This window comes from Camelus dromedarius, chromosome 7, assembly GCF_036321535.1.
Source record: "Camelus dromedarius isolate mCamDro1 chromosome 7, mCamDro1.pat, whole genome shotgun sequence".
NCBI classification, from domain to species: Eukaryota; Metazoa; Chordata; class Mammalia; order Artiodactyla; family Camelidae; genus Camelus; species Camelus dromedarius.
In genome coordinates, this window is record NC_087442.1 from 84,419,677 (window position 1) to 84,445,621 (window position 25,945).

Sequence of the window (25,945 nt, forward strand, 5' to 3'; positions counted from 1 at the left end):
CCATACTGTTTTCCATAATGGCTGGATCAAACTGCATTCCCACCAGCCGTGTAGGAGGGCTCCCTTTTCTCCATAGCCTCTCCAGCATGTATCATTTGTGGACTTCTGAATGATGGCCATTCTGACTGGTGTGAGGTGATACCTCATTGTAGTTTTGATTTGCATTTCTCTGGAAATTAGTGTTATTGAGCATTTTTTTCATGTGGCTGTTGGCCACTTGTACGTCTTCACGGGAGAAATGTTTGTTTAGGTCTTCTGCCCATTTTCGGATTGGGTTGTTTGTTTTTTGTTATTGAGTTGTATGAGCTGTTGGTATATTCTGGAAATGAAGCCTGTGTCAGTCACATCATTTGCAGATATCCCTACTCCTTAGGTTTGGGATTGTTTTCTTAATTGTGCTTTCTGATAGTTCATTGTTAGTATATAGAAATGAGACAGATTTCTGTATATTGATTTTGTATCCTGCAACTTCATTGAATTCTTTTATTAGTTCTAACAGTTTTTTGATGGCATCTTTAGGCTTTTCAATATATAATATCATGTCGTTTGCAAATAGAGATAGTTTCCTTTTTTCCTATTTGGAAGTCTTTTTCTTTTCCTTGCCTAATTGTTCTGGCTAGGACTTCAAAACTGTGTTAAATAAAAGTGCCAAGAGTGGGCATCCTTGTCTTGTTTCCTGATCTTAGAGGAAAAGCTCTCATCTTTTCACTGTTGAGTATGATGTTAGCCATAGGACTGTCATGGCCTTTACTATGTTGAGGTCTGTTCCCTTTATCCCTGCTTTGTTGAGAGTTTTACTTCTGAAAGGATATTGAATTTTATCAAATGCGTGTTCTATATCTGTTGAGATGATTGTATGATTTTTATTCTTCATTTTATTAATGAGGCTGATCACATTGATTTGTGCATGTTGAACCATCCTTGCATCCCTGGAATAATGCTGTGTGACCCTTTTAATGCATTGCTAAATTCGGTTTGCAGATTTTTTGGTGAAGATTTTTGAATTTGTGTTCATCAGGCTACTGGCCTGTAATTTTCTTCTCCTGAGACGTCCTTGTCTGGTTTCATATCAGGGCAATGCTGGTCTTATAAAATGGGTTTGGAATGGTTCCCTTCTCTTCTACTTTTTGGAAGAGTTTGAGAAGAATTGGTATGAATTATTCTGTGTGTGTTTGGTAGAATTTACCTGTGAAACCATCGGGTCCTGGGCTTTTCTGTGTTGGGAGGTTTTCAATTACTGATTCAATCTCCTTCCTCCTAGTAGTTTTGTTCAGATTTTTCTATTTTTTCCTGACTTAACCTTGGTAGGTTGTATGTTTCTAGGAATTGATTTATTTCTTCTAGGTTGTTCAGTTTGCTGGCGCGTAAGAGATTTCCCTTCTTATTCACTACTTTGCTCGTTCACCAGGACATGTACTAGCGTTTGGGACGCTGGATTAAATACTTTCATCAAGAGAAGTGCATGCCTCCAGAGAACAGGTGCTGCACACATTGGAGCCTCATGGTGGGTTGAGTGGAGTAGAAGATGTGTTAGGTGTGTGTGTGTGCACATGGGTATGAGTGTGCTTCTGTGCATATATGTATGTTAGTGTGTACTATGTGTGCTAAAGTTTTGTATAGGTTTTTTCCATTTAGGTCTGAAGGATAAGTCTGTGGCTTTCTTTTCTTATGTTGTCTTTATATGGTATTATAGTAAAGCTGATGTTATACAAGAGTTTGGGATTATTTCCTCCTGTTCAATTTTCTGGGAAGAGTTTGTGTAGAACTGGTATTCTTTCTTTCCTAAATGTGTGATAGAATTCATTGGTGCATGGAGTTTTCTTTGTGGAAGTTTTTAAAACAAAATTCAATTACTTTAAATAGAGCTAGTCAGGTTACTTAATTTTCTCTTGAATGTAGTTGGTGTTTTTTAATCTTTAAGGAATCTGTCCATTTAATCTAAGTTGTAAAAATTACTAGAACAAAGTTGTTCCCATTATTGCTTTGTTATCCTTTTAATATTTGTAGAATCTGTGATGATGGCACCTCTCCCATTCCTGCTTTGGGTCATTTGTGTCTTCTTTTCTTTCCTCATCATTCTGGCTAAAGGTTTATCAATTTTGTTGAGTTTTTTTTTTTTTAAAGAATTTGCTTTTGAGCAAATAAATATATTTCTCTATTTCTGTTTTATTAATATCCTTTCTGATTTTTAGTGTTTAGTGTCTTCTGCTAATTTTGGTTTTGATTAGCTCTTTCTGTAGTTTCTTAAGGTAAAAGCTGAGGTCACTGATTTTCAATCTTTTTGTCTCTGCTGGTGTAAGTGCTTAGCACTGTGAAATTCCCCTGGAGTACTGCGTTAGCAGTATCCCAAATTTCTGATATGTTGTGTTTCTATTTTTACTCAGTTCTAAATACTTTATAATTTTTCTTTTGACTTTTTTAGACCCGTGGATTATGAGGATTTTGTCGTTGTTTGCTTATTTTTCTAAGGGTTTTGCAAAGATGTTTCTGTGTTTAACTTCAAATTTAATTTTATTGTGGTTAGAGAACATACTTTTAAAATTTGAATCCCCTTCAATTTATGCCCCAGGATATGATCTACTTTGGTAAAGGACCTATAGACACTTAAAAATAATGTGTATCCTGCTTTTGTAGAATCCTTGTGTTCTGGATGCTCTGTAAATAAAATTAGGCCAGTTGGTTGATAGGGCTCTTCATGGCTTTTATATCTTTACTGATACCCTGGCTACGTGTTCAGTTACAGAGAGGGGGTAGTGAGCTCTCCGACATAGTTATAAATTTTCCTGTTTCTCCTTCCAGTTCTATCAGGTTTTGCTTCACGTACTCTCAAGCTCTGTTACTCAATTTGTAAACATGTAGGATTGTAAAGTCCACTTGATGAATTAACTCTTATCACTAAGAAATGACCCTCTTTATCCTGGTAATCTACTTTTCATTGATGTTAATGCAGCTACTCCAACTTTCCTTTGATTACTGTCAGAAGGTGTATCATTTTCTATACTTTTATTTTTGTTTGTGCTTTTTAAAGTGTTTAAAGTGCCAGATTTTCCTTTTTTTAATTTAATCTGACAACCTCTGATTTTAATTGGGAACGTTTAGAGTATCTGTACTGCTGCTGTGGTCAGGTTTAAGTCTCTCATCTTGCTTTTTGCTTTTGGTTTGTCCTGCCCATTCTTTGTTTTGCTTGTTTTTGTTTCTGATACTTTTAATGTCCACTGTGTTCTATGACTCCATTTTTACTTCCTTTGTTGGCTTATTGGTTATAACTGTTTTGTCGTTTTAGTGGTTGCCTTGGTGTCTGGGAGGGATATCTTTAATTTACAACCATCTTCTTCATGGGGTTTATTATACCTCGCACATCACCTACAGTATCTGAAGGCATGTCACGTGACGTGTTTGTTACTTCCTTTTTGGCATTTGTGAACTTCTTGCTGTACATTTCACTTTTTCTTGTTAGGAACTCCATTCTACAATATTACTATGTTTGTTTACACAACCAGTTCCCTTTTAAAGAGATTGAAATAAGTCTTTCATACCTGTTATGAAGTCTAAAGTTGTTCTGCTTGCTGCACGACAGGCCAATAAATTGGGAGAGGAGGTGTTGGGGCAAGGAATAACCACTTTATTTGGGAAGTCTGGCAGACCAAGGAGATGGCCGACTGATGTCCTGGAGAACCATCTTCCCCAAGTCATAATTCAGGCTCCTTTTGTACTAAAAAGGGGAGGGGGTGTGGTTGGTTGTTGCAGACTTCTTGGTGCAGGAATTCTTCTTGGAATTCTTTGTTCTTGCAGCCGTCCACCTCGGTCAGGTCAGGGTGTCCCTGTAAAACCTCCAACAAAACAAATGTTATTTCCTATTCTGCAACTTGTTATCTTTATATGAATGGAAAAGCGTTAATATCCTTAAAGGTCAGAGCCTTCAGAACAGGCTCTCCTGTCTATTTCAGGCTAAAGGCAACATTGTTTTACAAAAGGCACAGAACAAGCAAGACTAAACCTAGGAAACAGGGCACAGGGTTAAAGCCAAAGGAACAGATCTAATATGGAGTCAGATTTGTTCTTGTCTACTACATACCTACTCCTAGGGCTTCCATTTCTGTGTGTCTTCATTCGTTCTTTATTCAGGGTAGTCTATATGTGGCATAGTTCCATGTGTTTTTTTTTTTCCTGTCTAAATAATTTCCTCTAAAGTCTCTTACTGTGTGGGTCTGCTGGTGATGAATTCTTTCAGCTTTTATATTTCTGAAAGAACCCTTTATATTGCCTTTATTTTTCTTTTTGAATTTCTTTCTGCTGGATATAAAATCCTAGGTGCCCAGATTCTCCCCCTAGAACTTTAAAGATGCTGCTATATTGTTTCTCACATGATAGTCAGTGAGCAGTCTCCTGTCAGCTTTGTTCCTCTGTATGAAATATGTCTTTTTTCTGTGTTCTTTTAAGATTGTGTCTTGGTCGCTGGTTTTAAGCAGTTTGATTTTGATGTGCCTTGCTGTGGTTTTCTTCATGTGTCTTGTGCTTGCAGGTTAGTGAGCTTCATGCATCTGTAGGCTTATAGTTTCACAGTATTTGGGGGGAAACCCCTCAATTACCCTTTAACAGATACTTTTTCTGCCCCTCCCCCTCCTCCTTTAGGGACATCAGTTCCACCTGCGTCAGGATGAATATCTTTTTGTTACTTGTGGGTGGGGTGGGCGGGTGTCTTTCTTTCCATTTCATTTTGGACAGTTTGTACAGCTGTGCCTTCAAGTTCACTGATCTTTGCATCTGCAGCGATTAACCTGCCACGTCTCCATCCGGCACAGCTTTCGTCCCCGATGTTACAGTCTCATCTCTAGAAGTTCAGTTTGGATTTTTTTTCTCTTCTTGTTGTAACTGTGAGGAGGCTTAAAATTAAGATGGCCTCATTCCCTTCTAATTTATTGCTTTTTTCCTCTTTTCTTCTGTGCATTGACGTTGTGTGTTTTAGATACATTTGCAAGCTAATCTGCTTGCATCTTACTCTGAGGAGCACCTGAGACGTGTGCCTGTCTTGTGTCCGAGTGCCCAGGGTGCAGGGTGTGGTGACCCCATGAGCACAGTTTTGGAAGTTACAGACAGGTGATCCAAACACAGCTTCCTTTAAAAGGTCCCTGCCGGGCAGTTAGATAAACACAGAGTGTGTTTGTCTTTGTCTTCATAGGAGCTGATGGTTTCTTTGCCCTGATCCCTGGCTGAGGGCCACAGATAGGCACTGAGTCTTTGACATTTCCCCCATTTTAGATCCATTTTAGATTTGTGTTTGCTCTGATGTCCGTGTGTATTTGGGGCACTGGCCACATCCTTTGAATTTATGGAACAACACCTGTCCTGGGCTCAGCCTTGCTCCACCACCACCTGTCAGAAACGAGGCCCTTCTCTGGATGTCAGTTTTCTCAGCGGGCAAGGGAACTGGCCAGACAGAGCAGCCCTCCCTCTGGCTGGTTCCAGGAGGCTGCGGAGCAGCGTGGAGAGTTCTCGGTGTGTCAGCGGCAGAGACCAGCCTGAGTCCCAGTGGACTTCTTATCAGCCGGGCCCCAGGGGCCGGTCGTGGCCCTGTTCTCAGGGGTGACAGACAGATGAGAACACAGTCCTTAGCTCTGGTCATGACCCCAGAAATCCCTCGAGGACTGTTTCCCAGTGAGAGCGGGTCACACTGCTGTCAGTCCTCCACTCCGATGTGGCTGTCACGTGGCACAGTACAAGGGACGCATGGGATTTTGGACAGTGCGGGTGGCTGATGTGCTTCATCGTGGGACCCGGCCATTGTGTTGAACCTTCAATTCCTGAAAGATGGCTGTTATGACCTGTGTTGGTGAGGGCATTACTTTTCAGTTACCTGTGTTATTAGGGATGCTTCTGAAAGGGACCCTGGAAGGTGGCCTGAGGGCTGGAGCTCCCTACCCAGTTCCAAGCTCACTCGGGTGTGTTCACGTCCATCCTTCCTGTACGCTGTCCTTCCTCCTCCTCAGGAGGCTTCCTCTGAGCTTGTTTCAGAGGGTCGTGCCTTTGTGCCGACATCTCGGTCCGGTGAGCTGCTCAGAGCTGGGTTCTAACTTATGCAGGTGACAAAGAGACGACATAGAGGCTCATGCCATAGAAGGCAACTCTGTCATTCACAGTCCTGGAGAGGAAGGGTCACGCCAGGCCTCCCAGGGCCACAGGGGAGCAGAGGGGACTGGGAGAGCGTGGCCTGGGCTTTATCAGGGTTTCCACGGGAAGAAGGGGTAAGGCAGACGTAGGGCTGGACAGTATGGATGATGAGAGCTCTGGGCTGCAGGGTGTCCCCTGTTGTCTGGCCCCTGCCCTGGTGATTAGGGTGGGGATCGTGGCCAGAGAGTGAGCGTCCACAGAGGAGGCGTGGGCTCTGATCCGTCGGTGGAATAGGAACGAGCTATTTCATGTCCCCAGGAATAAGCCAGCCCTGGGAATGGGAGAGGAGGGGGGTCCTTCACAGCCAGCAAGGCCCCCAACATGTCACACTATCATAGGATACAGAAGGTACAAAACTGGATGAATAGACATATCTCATTCAGTTGATATGCTTGCTAAGTGTTTCTTGTTTTTGGTTTTTTCTTTCTACTCTTCATTGGCACTCCTGCCCTGTGTGGCGCTCCCCGCAAGGCTGGGTGGCCGTGTGCACCTCCCACCTCGTCCAAGCCCGGACCCAGCAGATGCCCCTGCCTGGCTTAGGTCCTGAGCTTGCTCCCTGGTGTTAATGGCCCTTCCTGGGCCTGCGGGGCTTCTCCCCCTGGGCGCCCGCCCCTCCTCTGGCCTCCTCCCGCCTGGTCCCCTGGATCACAGGTTCCTGGGTGGTTACTTGCTCCCCAGGACGTGGATCCGAGGGGTCACAGCGGCTGCCCCCAGGGCTCAACCTGTCGGTAGTCACTTGTGTTTACACAGTGGTGGTGTCCTAACTCTGTCGTTTCTTCTGCATTTCTTAACTTGTGATTCTTTAAAAGTGAAGAACCTTTACTCATCAGCTGTTGGGTTGTCTTTAAAAACGGTAAATGCTGATTCTTTCCATTTATTTATTAAGATTCAGGAAAACCAGTCGGTGCTCTAGAACCCTCCAGAAGGGTGAGCTGTGAGGTCGCCTCCTGCTTGCTCGTGACACGGCCCGTCCTTTCCGAGCACGTTCCTGCCTCACGCCCAGATGCGGCGTTTTCTGGAAGCTCCAGCTTCTTTCAGCGGGAAATGGTTTTTCCAGCCTGTAATCTGGGTTGTCTTTGGTTTGGGGACTTCATGGGAGACAGAAATGGAAGATATTTGCTAGAAAAAGAAAAACATTCTGATGCTTCCAATTCACTTAACTTCACTCCTTTGATTTTTATATTTGTGTCTCTTTTCTTTTGTTGGAAACCCTGATGACAGTAATATAACCTATTTGTTTTATCCTTTTATAAACAGTTGGTTCAAAATAATATTGCCAGTATTATTATCCACAGTAAGACCGTTGAATGCAATTTAAGATGTCTTTAGTACTTTCTTCGGTTGTCTTGTCCTTGGATTTCAATTCATTAGATATACAGTCAAATACATAATTTCATGTACCTTGGAATAATTCTCTGTTGTGTGGTCATGCTACCAACACAGTCACAGTTAGGTTTCTGCATTTTGGTTTCGATTTTTAGGCGTCTCTTTTAAATTTAATTTTTCTTCAGAAGTACATAAAATATTCGCACTGCTCTGTCCCGCAGCGCAGACAAGACACGTGGAGAGAGAGCTGCCCCCCACCTCTCCCTGCCTCCTGCAGGTGGGCATCTACCCTGGGTTTGCAGTTGCCCCTGCACGGTTCCTTTTAGACACCAGGAGCAGATGCGGACGTGTGAGTGTTTATCACTGGAGAGCGGGCCTCAGTGGGGCCGGGTGACGTCTCTTGGGCATGACCGAGGCTGCAGAGACTTCCGGTACTGAGCTGACTTGTCCGGTCCCTGCTGCAGGGCAGGTGTCTGTGGGCTCCAGCTCCGTTGCTCCTGTGCGGTCCCTCCGTGTGGGCAGGAAGCCCCGGGGGCGCAGGCCCCCCATCTCCACATGCACTTGTATCCCTCGTGCTTACCGCAGGGGTGGCCCACGTCGGGGTCAGAGGAACTGTGCACGAGGGATGTAAGCACGTTGAAGCTGAATGGTTATGTCTCCTACCTTCCAGGGATGGGCGGGGTTTATATTTTGGTGCCTTTCTTTTCAGCTTTGTGTGGATGCAGCAGAGTAAACACACACTGCCTGAATGCATGAGAAGGCCAGCTAGAAACAACATTTTCTAAAATCTCTTCTTGTTTTCCCACTGGTAGCCCAGCGCCTTGCAAAGTTAATGTCACTTGGCCAATTGGCTTCTGGATGCAGTTACCTGGGGCATAAACTGGATCTTTTCAAGCTCTCTCTGCCCCTCCCTCTTCCCTGGGGGTGCCACCAGCCCCCAGGAGCTGACCTGTCTTCCCAGAATCCAGGCATAGCATTGGGGGTCCACCTGTTGGCTCTGGTTTCTCTGGACCCCACTTTTTCAGAGCTGGCCTCGGAGGGGTTTGGGCATCTTTGGGTTCTGGAGTCGCAGTAGGTCTTCCTGATCCCCCTAAATCTTCTCCTTCTTCCCAGGCCTGGGGCCAGGTGAGCAGGGTCACAGAGCCCTTTAGTGTGAGGGTCTCAGGTCCTCTCGGGCAGGGCCAGGTGGGCCAGAGTTCACCTGTGAGCCTGCAGACCACACCTGGGAAGCAGAGCATGAGACCTTCCTCCCATAGCCCGTCCAGGTCTCTGAGGGGGCTCTGTTGTCCTATCCTGTCACTCCTGTCCCTTCCAAGCGAGCCCCCCAGTCCTCCTCCTCCATTTTCTTTCTTCACTTTGGCTGGGAAACAGCTGTTCAGGTGTCACAGATGCTCCCTGATGGGGAACTGCAAGCGCTGGCTGTCAGTATTTGCAGGGAAGATTTTATAACTTGAAACACTAAAAGTAATGGGAAACGTCTTTTTTGGTTTCTCAATCTTGTTAACAAAAGCCAAGACAGTTGAGATTATAAAACAAGGCGACAGGTTAGCATTTCACCTCCCCAGTCTGTCCTGGGCTGTGTCAGCTGCCCCGAGATGGAGCTGGGCTCCTGAGGGACCGCATCTCAGGATGTCACTGATGGGCTGTAATTATGTGCCCAGTCCTGTGTGTGTTGACGGGTCCAGCCAAGGGTGGCTGTCCTTTAGGAAGGCGTCCCCAGAGCGCAGTGGACCTTGTCTACCTGTCAGCCTGCCGAACGCCCGAGGCCTGGCCGTCACCGGCTGGATGCCCTGGTCCTGCCTTGGAAAGCGGCCACATTGGGTAGTAAGGGCCACTCTTGTGTCTCACTGAGAGCACCCGCTGCCTTCCTGGCAGTTTACACCTTGTTCTTCCAAGGCCTCCTCCCCCGAGGAGCCCATCATTGGACATTCCACCCACCCACCCCCACTGTGACTTCCCTTTTCGGTGGTGGCCGCCCCAAGTCTCTGCATCAAATATGACAGCCGGGCTCCCGGGTGAGGCCGTTTGGGGCTGCTCCACCCACGGCCTCTTACATACCTTCAGATCTGATGGCAGTGCTGCCACTTACCACCTGCCCGTCGGCTTTATGGCCCGTTCACTCACTCACACCCCCTGCCCGCTCAGTGGCCTCATACTGCGCACCTCCCAGCCCCAGGGACAGGCTTGCTGGGGACACACAGAGATTAACAGCAGGCCTCAGGGTTGTGGGGCCTGGAGACGGCCAAGAACACTGCAGAGCCAAGCTGGGGTTGTGCAGAGGGGAGCCTGAAGAGTCTCGGGGGTGAGCTCTCTGCAGAGGGTCTCTGTGCCAGGGGAGGGGTCAGCCCCCTGCTCTGGCCCCTCGTCTTATCCCTGGGCTCTCGGTCCAGTGAAGGCAGCCTGAGTGTGAAGATGGGCAGAGGGTTGGGGAGATGCTGCCTGCCCCCCATCCCCTGGCCTGCATGGTGTGTACTGGCAGTGATGATGGCGACAGGTGGGGACAGACAATCTAGACGCCCCGGGAGAGGGCCAAGTGCTGCCCGCTGTCCTGGAGGCCTGGGGACTGTGGCCTGGAGAAGGCTGGCTGGCTGCCTCCCGGGGGCCCAACCCTTGGCTCCACAGGGTGGTCCTCTGCACCTGGCCATCTGGCTCTGGGCTCCCAGACTCCATCTGTCACGGGACGAGTCAACCCCAGTACGGCCTGCCGATGCAGTGTGGGGAAACCCCTTCTGCAGACCAGGAGGCTGGCGTCCTCATGGTTAAGTGGCTGCCCCTTGTACTTGGAAGCTGAGAGGCCAGACCCTGGACCTTGCTGAGGCCAGCTCTCTGTCTGCAGAGGGAGCCTTCAGGGCTCTGGATGGAGCAGATCCAGTCACTGGGCTTTCTGAGAGCCCTCCTGGTGACAGGTGGAAGTGCCTGCCCTTTGACTGAGTGTCCCTGCATTAAGGGCGGCCCAGGGCTGCGAGAAGCTGGGCACCGAGCCGTCTGTGTGGAGGCTGCGCCTTCCTCTGATGCCAGGGTGTGGCCTGGGCCATCTCTCAGGAGAGCAGTGGGGTCACTGGCCCTGGTTCCTCCCCCGCCCTCTGCCCTTGTGGAGAGTGTCCTGCAGGAGTGCAGGGAGTGAGCTGAGGGTGCGCATCCCAGAGCCCTGTGTGAATTGCTAGCAGTCAGGGAATCCCGCAGGAGTCTGCTTGGCTCCTTTGTAAAAAACTGAAGAGCAGAATTAAATAGGAGTGACAGGATGTGTTCTCAGCGTGGGGTCGGCACAGCTCTGGGCTTCGGGGGACTGTCTCAGGGCTGTGAGGTCCATCACGTCCAAGGTCAGGCTGCGTGAGGCTGGTCTCCACAGTCCGCAAGCTCAGGAAGTAATGGAGTGAACAAGAAACCAGAGAGTCAGCTGTCCCCTGTGAGGACAGATGCTGGAGACTTGCACAAGAGAGAGCAGTGCCTCCTTTTCACTGACTGTTTTTGTGGCTTTGGGAAATGACATAATTTTTCATAAAATATGTTACCTGTGTTAAAAGTAATGGATTTGCTATTGTTGCTTTAAATGCATTAATACATTAAAATTTTCTCAGTTGTAGCTTCTTATGTGTAAATATCCGTGGCTATAACCCAGTTAGATGAAAACTTTCCGTGAGTGTGAAGGGGTGCTGCAAACGAAACATTCTAGACCTGCCGTTTTAATGCTGTCCTTGAAATAAAACTGACAGTCACTGTCACAGTCGTAGCTAGCACCGATGGGTGAGCACAGGGCAGGTGGTAGTGAGCGTCTGACGCTTCTCTTCTGTCTCCAGCAGATGGGGAGGTGGGTCCTGGTTTTCTTCTGTTGTGTAAATGTGAGAGGGGGCCCTTCTGTGGTGCGGGATGCCTTCCCCAGGTGCTCCCTGTTGGTGGTGAGGTCAGGGCCCAGGCCCTGACTGGTGATTTTGGGGGAGAGCGGCTCACATATCTCATGGACCTTGACTGGTGGTTCAGAGCCACAGGGGCACTCAGATGTGGGCTGCCCTTCCTGGGGTGGGGAGGAGTTGGGCATGTTCCAGAAGGGCGATCAGGTGGCCATCAAGTTGGTCGTCAAGAGGGGTGCTGTGCTACCCGTCTTGGGAGAGGGTCCCCTCCTTGGGGACAGGAGCTGGTTCCCTGGGGTTGGAGTTGGCCCGGTGAAATGAAGGGCAGGATCCCCACGTGGGAAGAGGCTGAGTGCAGGTGTGGGGCGGCCTGGTGCACCCCACGGCAACCCTGATCACAGCCATAGGGGCCACCCGCCCTCCCGAGGCTGCCCTGAGTGCGGGAGAGTGGCCCGGGCCCCGATGTAGGTCGTGCCTTGAACTTGATGGTACATTAGAGGTGGCAAAGGTGCAGGTGCTCGGGTGCCCCCAGGCACGTCACTAACATGCCATGTGTCCTCTTGCCCAAAGGAAAACCATTGCCGCCGCATCAAGATCCTGGGAGACTGCTACTACTGCGTGTCCGGCCTCACCCAGCCCAAGACCGACCACGCCCACTGCTGCGTGGAGATGGGCCTGGACATGATCGACACCATCACGTGAGTGTCCCGTGGGACCTGGACCTGCCTGCCGTCCCGGGGGGCCCCTTGCAGGCCTGCGTTGTCCTGGCTTGTCTGTCCAAGGTGGGTCACCTATGCCATGCAGGGCCACGTGGCGAGCTACAGGGTGGAGGAGTCCCACCTGATCTCTGAAGCTGTGCCCCTGCCATCCCCTCCTTTGCATTTTGTTGGGACTGCATTTCTTGGTCCACGGTGATCCCAGGCATTGTGTGCATTAGTCAGGGAAAAGAAATGACTTTTATAGCTTAGCCTGATAAGATGGTCAAGGAGTGGATGGGGAAAGGGCTGGCTCCAAGCCAGCCAAGTTCCAGGTGAAAAGGAATCACGTGTGCTTATCTTCATGCGGGCAGGTGACCAGGGGTCAGGTGCGCTCTGTGGAGAGAGGGTTGGCTGGAGCGGGTGATTATTCCTGGAACACTGGGGGCCTGGCCTGCCTGTTTCTTAACCAGCCTTGTCTCCTCGCAGCCCTTGACTGGGATGAGGAGTTAGGGAGCCTTGTCTTTAGTGAAGGAGGACTTGGAGGCGGGAGGCTGAGCTGGTGGGTGGAGCGCAGAGCCACATCCCAGCCCCTCAGCAGCGTGGCGAGGTGGGTGCAGTTCAGTGAGACAGGGCTCCTGGGGGCTGGTGCAGTTGCCCATTTGGGAGCATAGAAGTCATATTACAGGAATTGTGTGAGAAAGACGTGGTGAAAGGACGCACAGAGACGCTGTCCAAACAGAAGGACTGCAGAGCTGGGGACACACGGCAGGCTCGCTGTGCCTCCTTGTGAGGGGCCCGCAGCTGTCCGCACACCTGCACACTGTGTGCAGAAGCAGGGTGTTCAGGGGCGGGGGGCCACCTCGCCAGTGTGCTCAGTCTGGTACCCGGCTTGTCAGGAGACAGGCGCTGCGTGTCAGCATTGGTGAAGGACCTGGGAGGGCTTCCAAGAGACAGCATCCGGGCTGGGCCTGTGTCATATTTGAACAAGGTGGACACATGTGAATCAGCCCTGAGTCTTGGAGCAGGAGTGAGATTTGGCCGTGAGCTCACAGGCTCGGGGCATCTGCTCTGTTGTGGGTGTAGATGTGGTTGGACTGTGAGCACCTACTGCTGGGAGGGACTGAGGGTGAGTAGTCTGTGTCGGGCTGCTGGAGGGTGGTGGCAGTGTGGCCCTGTGTGACCCTGGTCTCCTGGCCTGCCTTCCTTCTCACGGACAACGTCCTAATCACAGGGCCTCAGTGTCCCCTACCCTCGACTAGGCCTCCTTGCCCTTCTTGCTACAGCACGTCACCACTGTCTGGGGAGTCCCACTGACACACCTGCCGTTCAGGGCCGCCTTCGCACCCCCAGGCTGGGGAGGGGCCGGGGCGCTGAGGCTGACCCCCGCCCCTCCCTCAAGGCCTCCTTGCACTTCTGTCCCTTGGAGCGCACCAACCAGGCCAGATACTGCTTCCTGTTTCAGACTTTTTAAAAGTAAAATAACGTCTGCCTTTTGGGGGAAAAGTGGAAAATACAGGAAAACAGCATCAGAGGGCATCACTGTGGCCGTGGTGCGTGCCCTGAGCTCTGACTATGCCACCAAAGGCACGTCGTGTGCCTCCTGCATTTCACTTCACTGTGGGCATCATGGGGTTGGAGAAACCATGTGGGGCGCCCTCATGGGCCCCTGAGAGGATTTCTGAGCACAGCCCTCCTCCACCACTGCGGTGAATCTCTTTACAAGGAGCCTTTAAAGTCACCTCCCGTTACCTTGCGCAAGTGCTCCTGGGATGCTGCCCCCACCTCCGAGGGTGGTCGCGCCCGGGGCCTCGCCGCAGGACTTGGAGCCGCTGTGTCCCCAGCTGGGGCTGGAGCCCAGGGTCGTGAGTGGCTGGGGAGGTGGGGTGCGCGCCGAGCCCTGCAGTCTGATCTTGGCGTCTGCACATTATCTTGTTTCTCCCACAAGTGACTGAGGCACAGTTTGCAGCCCACGGAGTCCATCTGTTGTTCAAGGCAGGTTTGCAGAGCCTTGGGCCACCCTGCAGGCTGGGTCTGCAGCCCACCCTCTCAGTCAGGGGCCCAGGGTCAGAGCTTGCCTGTTCCCAGGGCTCCTGGGACTGTTAGATGCTCCCTGTGGCTCTCATGCGGGCCTCTTGCTAGTAAGCAGGCGTGAGCGCCCCGCCCAGGGCAGTGGTGCTCAGAGACGGCTCGGGGTCCTGGGATTGGAACCCTGGGCTCATTTCCCTTCAGGGCTGCCCTGGGTGGGGAGGGGAAAGGGGGGGTGTGATGCACTGTGAGATGGCCAGTGGCCAGGGAGCTGCAGGGAGCCAGCCCGGAGCAGTTCATAGTTCAGGGGTTGGGCTGATGAGGTCAGGAAACCCCCCCATGCTCCTCCTCTGGGCACCATGCCCGGCCTCACAGCAGGGGCAGCACAAGGCCTGGCTTTCCTGTCCTTGTGGCGTCCCGGGAGCAGACAGCTGGGACCCAGCCCCACGTCCTGTGTCTGTTTACTGCAGGTCCGTGGCTGAGGCCACTGAGGTGGACCTGAACATGCGTGTGGGGCTGCACACCGGCAGGGTCCTCTGCGGGGTCCTGGGCCTGCGCAAGTGGCAGTACGATGTGTGGTCCAACGATGTGACCCTGGCCAACGTCATGGAAGCTGCCGGCCTGCCTGGGTGAGTCTGGGACCCTGAGGGCAGGTGTGGGGGATTCTAACCCGACCTTCTGTGTGGGGATCCGGGAAGCCGGGCCATCTTGGCCCCCCACCAACATGGAAGAGACTTTCTCTGGGCTGATTCAGGCACCTGACCCCGTGAACCCCACAGAAAGCAGGCGAGTGGGCCCTGGAGGAGGAGGCTGGAGGCGGGGGCTGCGTGCCCGGCTTGGAGCTGTCCGGAGTGCTGACGGCCTCGTCGCACTTCGCTTCTTTCTCAGACTCAGAGGGGAACGTGCTGTGGCTTCAGAGCCCCTCTGGGGAAGTTACAGGTTTCCCCCTAGAACGGGGATGAGTTCTCAATGGTCTGTGTACTTCTGATGCGTTGTAACTACATTTGCCTTCTCTGGGCTCATTTTCTTCAAACCTTTCACAAAGCCAAGGCATAGTATACTGTATGAAAAAACAAAACAAAACAAAACAAAACAAAACACTACAGAAGCTCCCCTTCCTCCCCTAGCGGGGGGCGGCAGGACATTGATGTGACTGCAGGAAAGGGGGCTCTGAGGCTCGCGCTCGAGGTCCCGCCATCCTGATTTCCTCCCGTTAGAGGAGATCACAGGACGTGCTCACATCTACTGCAGAGACCAGCAGTGGCTCCCAGGTGCTGGAGTTGAGCGTTAGCCACCCGCATGTCCACGTCTGCTTCTGCACACGTCCTGTGAACGTCAGGGCAAAGCTCTGCGCCCTCTGCTCTGGCCCCTCTGACCTTCGCTGCCTGCCCTCTCCCCACCCTGAGGCGGCCTGTTCTCACCCTGCAGGCCTGGTGTCCTCTGGGCACATCCTTCCCCCTCCCTCCCGGCCTGACCTCAGGGGAGGTGGTTGAAACACGCAGCCCTTTCCCTGTGCCGAGGCCCTGAGCTTGGCTGGGGACAGCCAGGATCCAGCGGTGCTCGCTCTGGCCAGCGGCTGCTAATCGCATGAAAGGAAGGTTTACTGAAACCACAGTAGTAGCAAGCATGGGAGTTAGAATCTAACAACAGGAAAATGGAGGTGGGGACTCAAAATCATCTTGAATACCACGGCTGAGCCAGCCATGGGAGTGGCCACAGCATTTCTAAATGGGCTCAAAAACCACACCATTTTTGTCTGTATCCTGGGCAGCCTCTGAGCGTCCCCTTGTGGGGGACACTCACAGCCACTGACCCCTCCCTGCCACCCCACTTCCTGCCAGCCCCCCACTCCCCTGTCCTCCACCCTAAAGCACAAGGCCTCGGGGGGTTGCTGTAAGCACCCTCTCACTGTCCCTGCCCCTCCCGCTCTGGCAGCCAGAGCGGCCCCCCACTGACAGCACTCCTGCCGCCCCACTGTGCTGCACAAATTCCTGACCCTTAGCTGGCTAGGTGGTGACGAGCTGCCCACCTCTCTCCTCTGCCTCCCTGCTGAGGTCCTGTGTGTTCCGTCTGCCCTGCAGCTCCACAGTTTAGGACAAGCACAGATTTCCCACCGCTAGGCAGCCCCTCCCCAGGCCCTTCACCTGGCCAGTGCCTCTTTCAAGTTCAGACTGACCTGCAGCTTCCCTTCCCTTATTCCACCTACCAGACCTGCAGGAGGGGCTGCCTCCTCCCTGCCCTGTTCTCTGCTACTTCCCTCCTCTCCTCCACCCCACCCATTTCTAAAAGATGGTCCCCCACCCACCACCAAAGAAATGCTGCCAGCCAGGAGCACAGTGTTACTGAGCACATGCTGTGTGCAGGTGCTGTTCCAGGAGGTGGGCTTTGGCAGCAGAGACAGACCCCGGCCCTGGTGGAGTTCATGTTCTTGGGGGGCCACAGGGAACACTACAGGGAATGCAGAAGGGGGGAGCATGACACAGGGTGGGGGGGGGTGTTAATCAACACAGAGCTGGGCTTGGGGCCCTGAGCCTGGGAGGTCCTTTATCACCTGTCAGGCCAGGTCTCCCCAGCACTGAGGTGAGAGGTCGGTCAGGGGCTGGGCAGGGGTCTGGGCTGGAGGCTGAGTGTGGAGGGGTCACAGGCACTCGGGGCACTGACGCCCTGGAAATTCCATGCCAATCATGAGAAAGAGAGAAGATGATGAAGGGCCAAGCCTGAGCCCCAGGTTCCTGAGAAGGGGAGCAGGGAGAGGTGGGGGCGGTTAGAGGGAGCGTGGGCAGCCGGAAGGAGTGTCCCCCCAGAGGAGGAAGGGCCGTCAGCTGTGTTCAGCACTGCTCTTTTGCAGCAAAATGAGGACTGGACACCAGGTCAGGTGCATGAGGTCAGTGGTGGCCTCAACAGAGGGTTCAGGGCACCGGGAGGGTGAAAGCATGGGTGCTTCCAGGGAGGCAGCGCACTGCAGGTCTCCCAGGCAGGGAGGTGGGAGGAGTGGAGGGAAGCTGGCCGGGGAGGGGCTGCTGGGAAGCTGCCTGATGAGTGGGGACCAGGGGCTACCAAGCCTGCCCTTCCCAGTGCCTTTAGGGGCCTGGCACACCTGGCTTGTGCATCCCTCAGGGTCCTGCCCCGCCCTTGGGTTGGGGGCAGTGATAGGGGTTTTCTAGTAACCTGAGACCCCCAGGCCCCTGGAGATGATGTCCACCCCCAGGCTTCTCACCACTTCCTCACTCCTTCTTGCTTTAGGATTGCTGTTTCTTGCATTACTCGTATGGGATTTTTTTCTTTTGCTTGCTTTATCCACCCAGCCATCCATTCTCCATACTTCCTTCCATCCATGGGAGGAGTGAATCAACACTGTGTCTTTACCCACCCTCTCATGCCGGGACTCCTGAGACTCGGTTCATGGGCTCCTTCCCAAGGCCGTAGGCCCTGGGTGGTTGTCTTGGAGAGGCCAAGGCCAGGGAGGGGTCTGCTCCTTGCATGGTGACAGCTTCCAGCTTCTTGGCAGCAGGAGACAACACACCCCGCTCTGCTGCCCCAAGCACATGCAGCTCCCGGTCTGCCCCAAACCGGTGTGCTGGGTGCGTGTTCCAGGCTGCCTAGAAGCAGGTGAAATTGGATCCTGAGCAAATGCTCCTCCCCACCCCCAGGGGCCCTCAGGCCAGAACCAGCTCCAGCATGTGGTGGGCCCCCCCCGCCCCAGGCCTCATGTCTCCCCACCCCTGCCATCGTGGACAGGACAGTCTCATAAGTAAGCGGGCCTCTGGTGCCAGGGGCCTGGGAGGTGGCAGACACTGGGCATCGCCACCCTCCATCCCCGGGGATGGAGTGCTCCCGTGGCTGACTGTCTCCACTCCCACCACACATGCTGGTGAGCGATCGCCCCTGGTGAGTGTGGGCAGCGCTCACTAGTGAGGGTGCTCTGTCCCCCTTAGTGGCCTTGCTGCTCAGGACCAGCCAGGCCCCCAGTTTCTCCGCGGGTCCAGACTGGGACCCTGGGTGCCGTCCGTTCCCACCATGTGCATTCAGGGCCTCCTCGCCCGAGACTCCTCCTCTTTCCCAGGCCTGGGATGCTCTGTGCTGAGTGCCATGGCTGACATTCCTGTCTCCCTGTGGGCCCCTCAGCTCAGCAGCAGGAGTGCCGTCCATCTCTGTTGTGAAAGCAAGGGAAGAAGGGAGGAAGGACCAGTGAATGCATGAGCAGACACACACTCATTTCTAGAGACTGTTGGTGCCTGGGTTCCTTTTGCAGTTCAGGGCCAGGCTGATGGGGAGACAGAGTCCCAAGTGCTCTCAGAGCCAGCCATGGGGGGACACTCACTCCTGCCTCAGCGCTCTGCATGTCTGCCCCTCCCCATTCCCCCATCCCCGAGGCTGGCAAGGATTTCAGGAGATTGTGCAGAGATGCAAGGACTTAGCGCTCAGGCCGTGCTAAGGGGCGGGAGCTCAGGCTGTGTGGGATCGGTTTCTGCTCAGGTTGCACTAACGGTGAGGATTTCTCCTTCTGTCACGAGAAAACTCACTTAGGGGAGTGTGAATGCCGCCCACAGGGTACTGTTCCCACCTGCCCCCCGTTGTGTGGGGGCAGCGTGGGCCTGATGTTGGGCCGGGTCCTCCCACCCTGCAGGTTTCGGGGACAGACTGCCGACTGGGGAGGGGCCTCGCTTCTCCCCTCACCTGGCCGCCCTCTCCTTCCGCATCGTCTCTACTGAATCCTGACACTTGCTTCTTGTCTCCCTCTGGCCCCTACTCCCCTCTGCCTGAATGTTCCTTCCAAATCTCTGCCTCCTTTTCTGTAGGAAGGTTCACATCACAAAGACCACCCTGGCGTGCCTGAATGGTGACTATGAGGTGGAGCCGGGCCATGGACACGAGAGGAACAGTTTTCTGAAAACTCATAATATCGAGACCTTTTTCATCGTGCCCTCACATAGGCGAAAGGTAGGTTCCAGAACCCTTCCTGTGCTGCGCCTTCTCAAAGACTAACGGCTCCTGTTTTCTCCTCAGATCACTGCTTCTCAGGCCTTGAGCTCTGTGCGCACTGGAGGGTGTCCCCACTAACCTTGTCCCTGGGCCTGGCCTTAGCACGTGGGGAGGGCAGTAGGGGAGGGCAGGGGGACTTAACTTGAGGTCAAGGCCCTGGGGACCTCAAGGGCTGGGCCATCCTGCATCCTCCCGCACCTCCCCTCTGCCTCTCCTGTAATCAGCTTTGAGAACCCTCTGCAGGAAGTCAGGGATGGGGTGCCCTATGGATTGAGGGATCTGTGCACACAGGAAGGCTTGTGACCATCGTGTGTGGGGCGCTAGAGGTCACTTTGTCAAGGAAAAGTGACCTGGACACGATCGAGGGTGACTGAGCCACTTCCAGGGCTCAGGTGAGGGGCGCTGGGCTCAGGTGGCCCCAGTGCTCCTTCAGGACACAAGTAGGTCAGATACAAGGGAAAACTGAGTTTTGCTGCCTGCTGCATCCTCGGTCCCTGGGATGCAGTGGTGCTCACGTGACATGGGGACCGTGGACAGGAGTGGCACTGGCCAGGAGAGAGACGTGGGGCTCAGAGGGGTCAGGCAGGCACGGTGAGTTGAGTCCTGAAAAAGGGAGTGAGTGTGCGGGCAGACTGCAGGTGTGAGCATGGCCAGGAGGAGGGCAGGGGGAGAGGTTTGGGTGACCAGTGGGGGTCAACCTGGGGACAAGGGAGTGGAGTGGGGGCTGAGGAGGGAGGCCTGGGGGCCACTGCAGGGGTGCAGGAGGTTCCGAGCCAGAGAGGGAGCCTCGGCGCCCTGCAGGGATGCTACCCCATGCATCATGCAGAATCAAGCACCAGCATCAGTCATGGCTGCAGTTTGGGGGTGAGCGGGGTGACGAGGTCTGTACAAGGAGCAGCCCCTTTGGAGAAGTTTGGGATGAGGAGAGAGAAAAAGGTAAAAGGCAGAAGGGGAAGCTGCGAGAAGGCCCCCGGGGGCTCATGGGTGACATTCATCAGCCTCGTGCTGACCCAGCTGGGCGAGGTCCCTGAATCCACACAGGAGTCCGAATCCACCCCGGGATTCGGGGCACTGATCTGGCTTTCAGAGGCCTTGGGGGTATCTGAGAGCTGCGAGTTTGGAACTGGGTTGCTGGTTCTGCTCCCTGCTGTGTCTGGCGAGCAGCAGGCCTTGAGCAGGCGGCTGTGACCTCCCTGCTCGTCACATTCGTGCTCCCTTCCTGACAGGCAGGACGAGTGTGTCCACTCACAGCGTTTCTCTTTGCCCCACGTCTGCACAGATATTTCCAGGGCTGATTCTCTCGGACATAAAACCGGCCAAAAGGATGAAGTTCAAGACCGTGTGCTACCTGCTGGTACAGCTCATGCACTGCCGGAAGATGTTCAAGGCGGAGATCCCTTTCTCCAATGTCATGACCTGTGAGGACGATGACAAGGTAGGTCAGCCCCAGTGTGCAGGCCCTCGGCAGACACCAGTTGGGACCGCATTTTTCCCATATCCTCTTGGCATTGTGTTACCAAGTCCAAACTCGTTCTGTTTGCCATACGACAGGCCAGTAAATCGGGAGATGAGGTGTTGGGGCAAGGAATAGCGGCTTTATTCAGAAAGCTGACAGACCGAAAGGATGGCAGACTGATGTCCTGGAGAACCATCTTTTTCAAGTCAGAATTCAGGCTCCTTTTATGCTAAAAAGGGGAGGGGTGTGGTTGGTTGTTGCAGACTTCTTGGTGCAGGAATTCTTTGCTCTTGGCAGCTGTCCGTGTGGGTCAGGTCATGGTGTCCCCGTAAACCTCCAGTAAAACAAATGGTATTTTCTATTCCGCAACTTGTTATCTTTATATAAGTGCAAGAGTGTTAATATCTGAAATGATCAGAGTCTAGAGAATAGGCTTCCTGTCTATTTCAGGCAGATCTAATATGGAGTCAGATCTGTTTCTTTTCTGTTACAGTCTGTGCTCCAGCCTCTGCCCTTCCACTGAAGCCTGTGCCTCCTGAACATTCTCTCTTTCCCCATCATTTGTGTTCATGGGTCTGCACGGCAGTGACCGATTGCCTATTTCCTGAGGTTGCATTGCTGCCTTCTGCACTCTTGTTTTCTCTCCTTGTGGGTTTTATGCCTTTAAAAGGAATTTCATCACTTTTTTGAAGCTTTTCAGGAAGCAGCAAACTCCTGCTGTCTCACTTGCGGTGCCTTATCCTAGAGGGATTTTTTTTGTGTGACTTTGCTTTTGAGTTCATATTTGGGAAAACTTTATTTGGAAATCCCTTAAGAGCTCTGATGATGGTGAACTCCGTAAAGAAGATTGGCCTTTCCTCTGTCAGCCATGCCGGTGGCTTTAAACTAAATGCTTGTGGTTTTGATACAGGAAAATTGTGGGGCAAGAGGATGGCTGTGTCCCAGGTCTCAGTTGAGTCCCTAGGATGCGCCTTGGTGAGTGTGGGTCCTTGGCTTCGCTCAGGAAAGAATTCAAGAGTGAGCCACAGCTGAGTGAAGGTAAATTCATTCAGAGAGAGAGATACACACCAGAGACAGAGTGCGGGCCATCTGGCTCAGAAAGGAGAGTGACCACGAGGTGCGGGGTTGTCAGTTTTTATGGGCTTGGTAACTTCATATCCTAACAGGTGGCAGGATTATTCCAACTACTTTGACGAAGGGGCGGGGATTCCCAGGAATCGGGCCACTGCGCACCCTCTGACCTTTTATGGTCGGCCTTGAAACTGTCCTGGCCCCTGTGGGAGGGCCAATTAGCTGTGATGGTATTTTAATAAGCGTAGATTGAAGCTTGAGGTCTAGTGGGAGATGAGTCTTCCACCTTCTTGGTGCTAATTGCTGTGTCTTTCTTTTAATGGCTATGCCCTACCTCCCTCCCTCCGGTCACAGTCTCTGGAAGTCTCAGGTGGGGAAGCTGGCCCCAGATGGCAGGCAGGTGCAGACACACTGCTGAGGTTCCCCGGGGCAGAGCTGGGTCTGAGACGGGTCAGCTTTTTCGCCTTCCCCACTGCACGATCTCCCCTGGTCAGTATTTGCTGATGGAGCCTCTCAGGGCCTGGGGTTCAGCCAGAGGGCTTCAACCTCCCTGCCCATCTTGCTCAGGCCCCAGCTTTTCTGTGAGAGCCCAGGAAACATTAAAGGACTCAGGAAACTCTGGTCTCCTCAGACTGCAGCAGCCCGGGCAGTTCCCGTGGTGGCCCCGTTCCCTGGCCTGCATCCTTGCTGTCTTGACACTTCTGGCCCCCGGACATTTTCCTTACTTTCTTGACTGCTGAGTTTCAAAGTATGTGTGAGTTGATACATTTACCTATAATTTGTAACAGGACAACTTTCAGGCTTCCTTGTTGCCAATATTGCCAGAGTAGAAACAGGGATTTAATTGCTGTCTTCTTCCTCCAGTGCCCCCACCCCCAGCCCCCAGCCCTCTTGACTGAACTTGACCCCTCGGGGATGGAACTGGGGGAGGGGAGTGAGGCACACAATTGAAACGCGTCCAAAATGCAGGATCAGGATAAGTAATAGTAATAATAATTAGTGCAATGTTTTAAAAAATCAAACGTAACCCAAAAGAATCCACAAGGAACAAAAAAAAATCAAATTTCGGGTGAAGCCAGGGCAATCCAGAGCCATCCTGGAGCCCGAGGCAAGGGCTGATCTCCCCCATTACTCCTCAGAGAGGAGGATTGACAAGACCTAAGGGTCCAGACTTTTCCCGGACAGTGCACGCTGACTGGCGGCAGGAGCCTGTGACCCCTGGATTCGACCTGATTAACCCACACAGTTAGGGGCCTCTCCTTTGCTGGGGCTGAGCAGCCTCCTTGGTGTCCCCCACTTGGACAGAGCTCCAGCAGCACCCGCCCCCACTCCTAAAACGGCTCCTGAGGTCCAGGAGGAATTGCACACCTGGGCTCACTGGCCCACCTTCTCTGGCCGGTGTCTCCAGCCCCCTCCCCTGACCCTGTGGCCCAGGACCCTGCAGGACCCTGCAGCTCCATCCCTCCCATCCCAGGTCGCAGACCTGCCTGCGTGCAGGGCCCCTTCCCTCCCCCACTTCATACCAGTGTCAGGAATCACGTTTGGCTTCCTGGATTCCCGCGTCCTGCGTGCCTTTCACATGCCTGGCTTTGTGGCCTTCCCTGGGAGCACGAGAGGTGGGGTCCTGGGTTTCTTCCTTGGCCCCTCTGTCCCACAGTCTCCCACAGGCCCCCAGACCCCAGCTCTGACTAGCTAGCCCCTTCCCCGCTTGGAAGAAGCTTTGCAGTGAGCTATAGGGTAGTGGGTGCATGTGTACCTCAAGGTCTGCTCCCCAGTGATTGTTTCTGTCACCTTGTGCCCTCACTCTAGGGTCCAAAGCCAAGCTCACATCTATCATGTGGTTTTCAGGCTCCCTATTTGAGCTCCCTGCCCTGGGAGGGTCCCCGCTCGCCCCCTCCCCGCACCCTGGATAGCAGCCGGCTAGTACATCCAGACTCAGCCACACACTGTCTTCTCCGCCTTGGTCTCCATCTCCGACCCCTCGCCCCATGGGCAGCCTGTGTGGGCCTGGCATTTCCTCTCCTGGCGGGGCAGACAGTGCAGCCTCCACAGGAAGGTGCCGTGGGCTGGGGGCCCAGCTGGGAGCCTGGGCCTCTGCTGCCTGGCTCTGCGCCTCCTCATCGCCACTAGCCTTGTGATTAGTGAGAAGGAGTCCAGAATGGGGCTGGTAGCAGCGTCTGCAACGTGGGATGGCATCAGGGTGAAGATGGGGCAGTGACAGGCAGGTGGCCTGAGGCAGGAGGTCCTTGGTGGTCCTAGAAGGATGGATTGGAGAGGCCGTGCATGGGCAGGGCCAGCCTGGGCATGTGGGGGGATGATGTGAGTGACGTGTCGAGTGATCGTGTGCATGGGGAGCAACCCCATCCACCTGCCGCCTCTCCCCAGCGGGTCTCAGAACCTGCTTCTGCTTTAGGATGAAGTCTGTTTCATCATTCTTGTTCCTGTCTTCCATTTACTTCATCTGCATCTCCAGGCCTGACAGCCTGATCGAGGTCGCCTTGGAAATGGAGCAGGGGAAGCCGGTGGGATCAGGGCAGTGGGTTCCCCTGCCTTTTGTGTCTTCGCACCGTGTTTGGAGAAATCGTGTCCTAACTTCTGGGGAGCGACCTGCAAATGTATGTGGTTAGCTTCAGACCACAGTCCCTCTTGGGTCCGCCTGGTCTCTGGCCTCTCCTGGATCAGGGCTGTGGGCGCCCAGAGTGGGTTGGCCACGAGGGGGCAATGCTGTGCAGGGCACCTCCTGGCAGTGCCTGGGCTGTTGGGGTTTGGTCTCAGGGCTGCCAGCTCGGTCTTCCTGGACTACTCCCCTTAATGTGCAGGGACAAGCACCTGCCGTAAACCCCAACCCCCACGAGCTTACACTTGTTCTGTTTCTTCCTTCAATGTTCCTTTCTGATCATAAAACGAATTTATGGTGGAAAAAAGTATAGAAAGATACAAAACTGCACAAAGAAGACAATGAAAAGCATTCATTTACAATCCAACCGCCTGCAATCAATTTATCGTTAACATTTTGGTCTTTCTTAAGTGTGTGTGTATTTATACATTTTTCAGTAAAATTGATGGGATGATACAGTTTGCTGCTTGTTTATTTTCACTTGCCAATATTTCCTTATCTTACTGAATATTCCTCAAAAATAGGGTTCTTTAATCACTGTGTAGATTTTCAGCCTAAGGAGAGACCATTTACTTAATCAACTTCCATTGGTATTTAGGTCATTTCTGGTTTTTGTTTCGGGTTTTCTTTTTAATCAAAGTAAATAATTCACAGCATTTTTGCCCATGAAAGTGCATTTACATCTCTGATCACTTTGTGTGATGGAATTCTCTGAATCAAGTGCCTGTGAAAGTGAGTCTGTAGCCGGTAAGACTGCGTTAACCTGTAGCAGCAGGTGGGGAACGTGCCTCCCCAGTGCTCTCTCTCCCTTTCTTTAAAATGCTGCTTCTGTCCTTCTCTTTATGTTTAAAATACCTAAGCATATCTATTTAAAAAAAATAAAACATGTAGACACAATGCAAAAATTAAATCCCCTGAACTGTTTATCATTTTGTGTTTCCGTCCAGAAGAATCTGGTGGTGTGCCAGAAGGTGATGGGAAATAGGATTTAACCTATTTGACTGTCCCAACACCCTGTTTTTTCACTCAGTAACAGACATCAGAGATCCTGGCGGCGCGGGCCAGGTGGCCTCCGCTTGCAGACACAGATCGTTTTTTTTTTTTTTTTTTTTTAAATATATCTTAGTGAACTTTATAAGGAAAGCCTGGGCAACTTCTTTGTAGTGAAATTGCTGGGTTAAATGGTGTATGTATTTTAATTTTTGATAGCTGATACCAAATCGTTCTCCCCACGTTTTCCGAGCCTCCTGACCGCCCAGCTCGGTCTTAAACCCGGGACCTGGTGCCTGCTGGTAAGCACGCACTCTCCCACTGAGCTCTACCCCGACCTCAGGCTCAGCACATTTGAAGTATTGTTGGCTCCGTGCTGTGTCTTCCCTCCTGCTCTCCTGTTTCAGAGCCACAGAGGGCCTTTCCTGCCCCTTCTCCCAGCTTTTTGTTTTAAACATGTCTAGGAATTCTTTAAAAATATATTTTCCAGTATCTGAAATTAATGAAGATAAAATTCCAGTCCATGTTGGTTGGATCACCCGTATTGAAATGATTCTAGTAAATTTTTACTTCCTTCGACTTTTTCTGATTTACAGTAGTATCACATTTATTTTTTTCTTTTAGAAGGGGAACCATTGCTCACATTTGGAAGGAACCAGCTACTCCTATCTCATCTTGGTCTAGCTGGGTAACTCCAGAGTTCACAGTAGTATCATGTTTAAATGCTGATCATTTTTGTTTCTCTTTTACATCCTTTATTAAG

General features: G+C 52.4%; 1 protein-coding gene across 1 annotated transcript in view; it reads left to right on the top strand.

Annotated features, from left to right (window-relative positions):
* Nucleotides 1-25,945, top strand: part of ADCY1 (adenylate cyclase 1) — a 98,112-nt gene that overhangs the window by 45,549 nt on the left and 26,618 nt on the right. The window contains exons 5-8 of the mRNA XM_031454568.2: nt 11,913-12,040; nt 14,536-14,694; nt 18,865-19,006; nt 20,328-20,483. Coding sequence (XP_031310428.2) covers nt 11,913-12,040; nt 14,536-14,694; nt 18,865-19,006; nt 20,328-20,483 — 585 coding nt within the window. The remainder of the gene's footprint in view (nt 1-11,912; nt 12,041-14,535; nt 14,695-18,864; nt 19,007-20,327; nt 20,484-25,945) is intronic.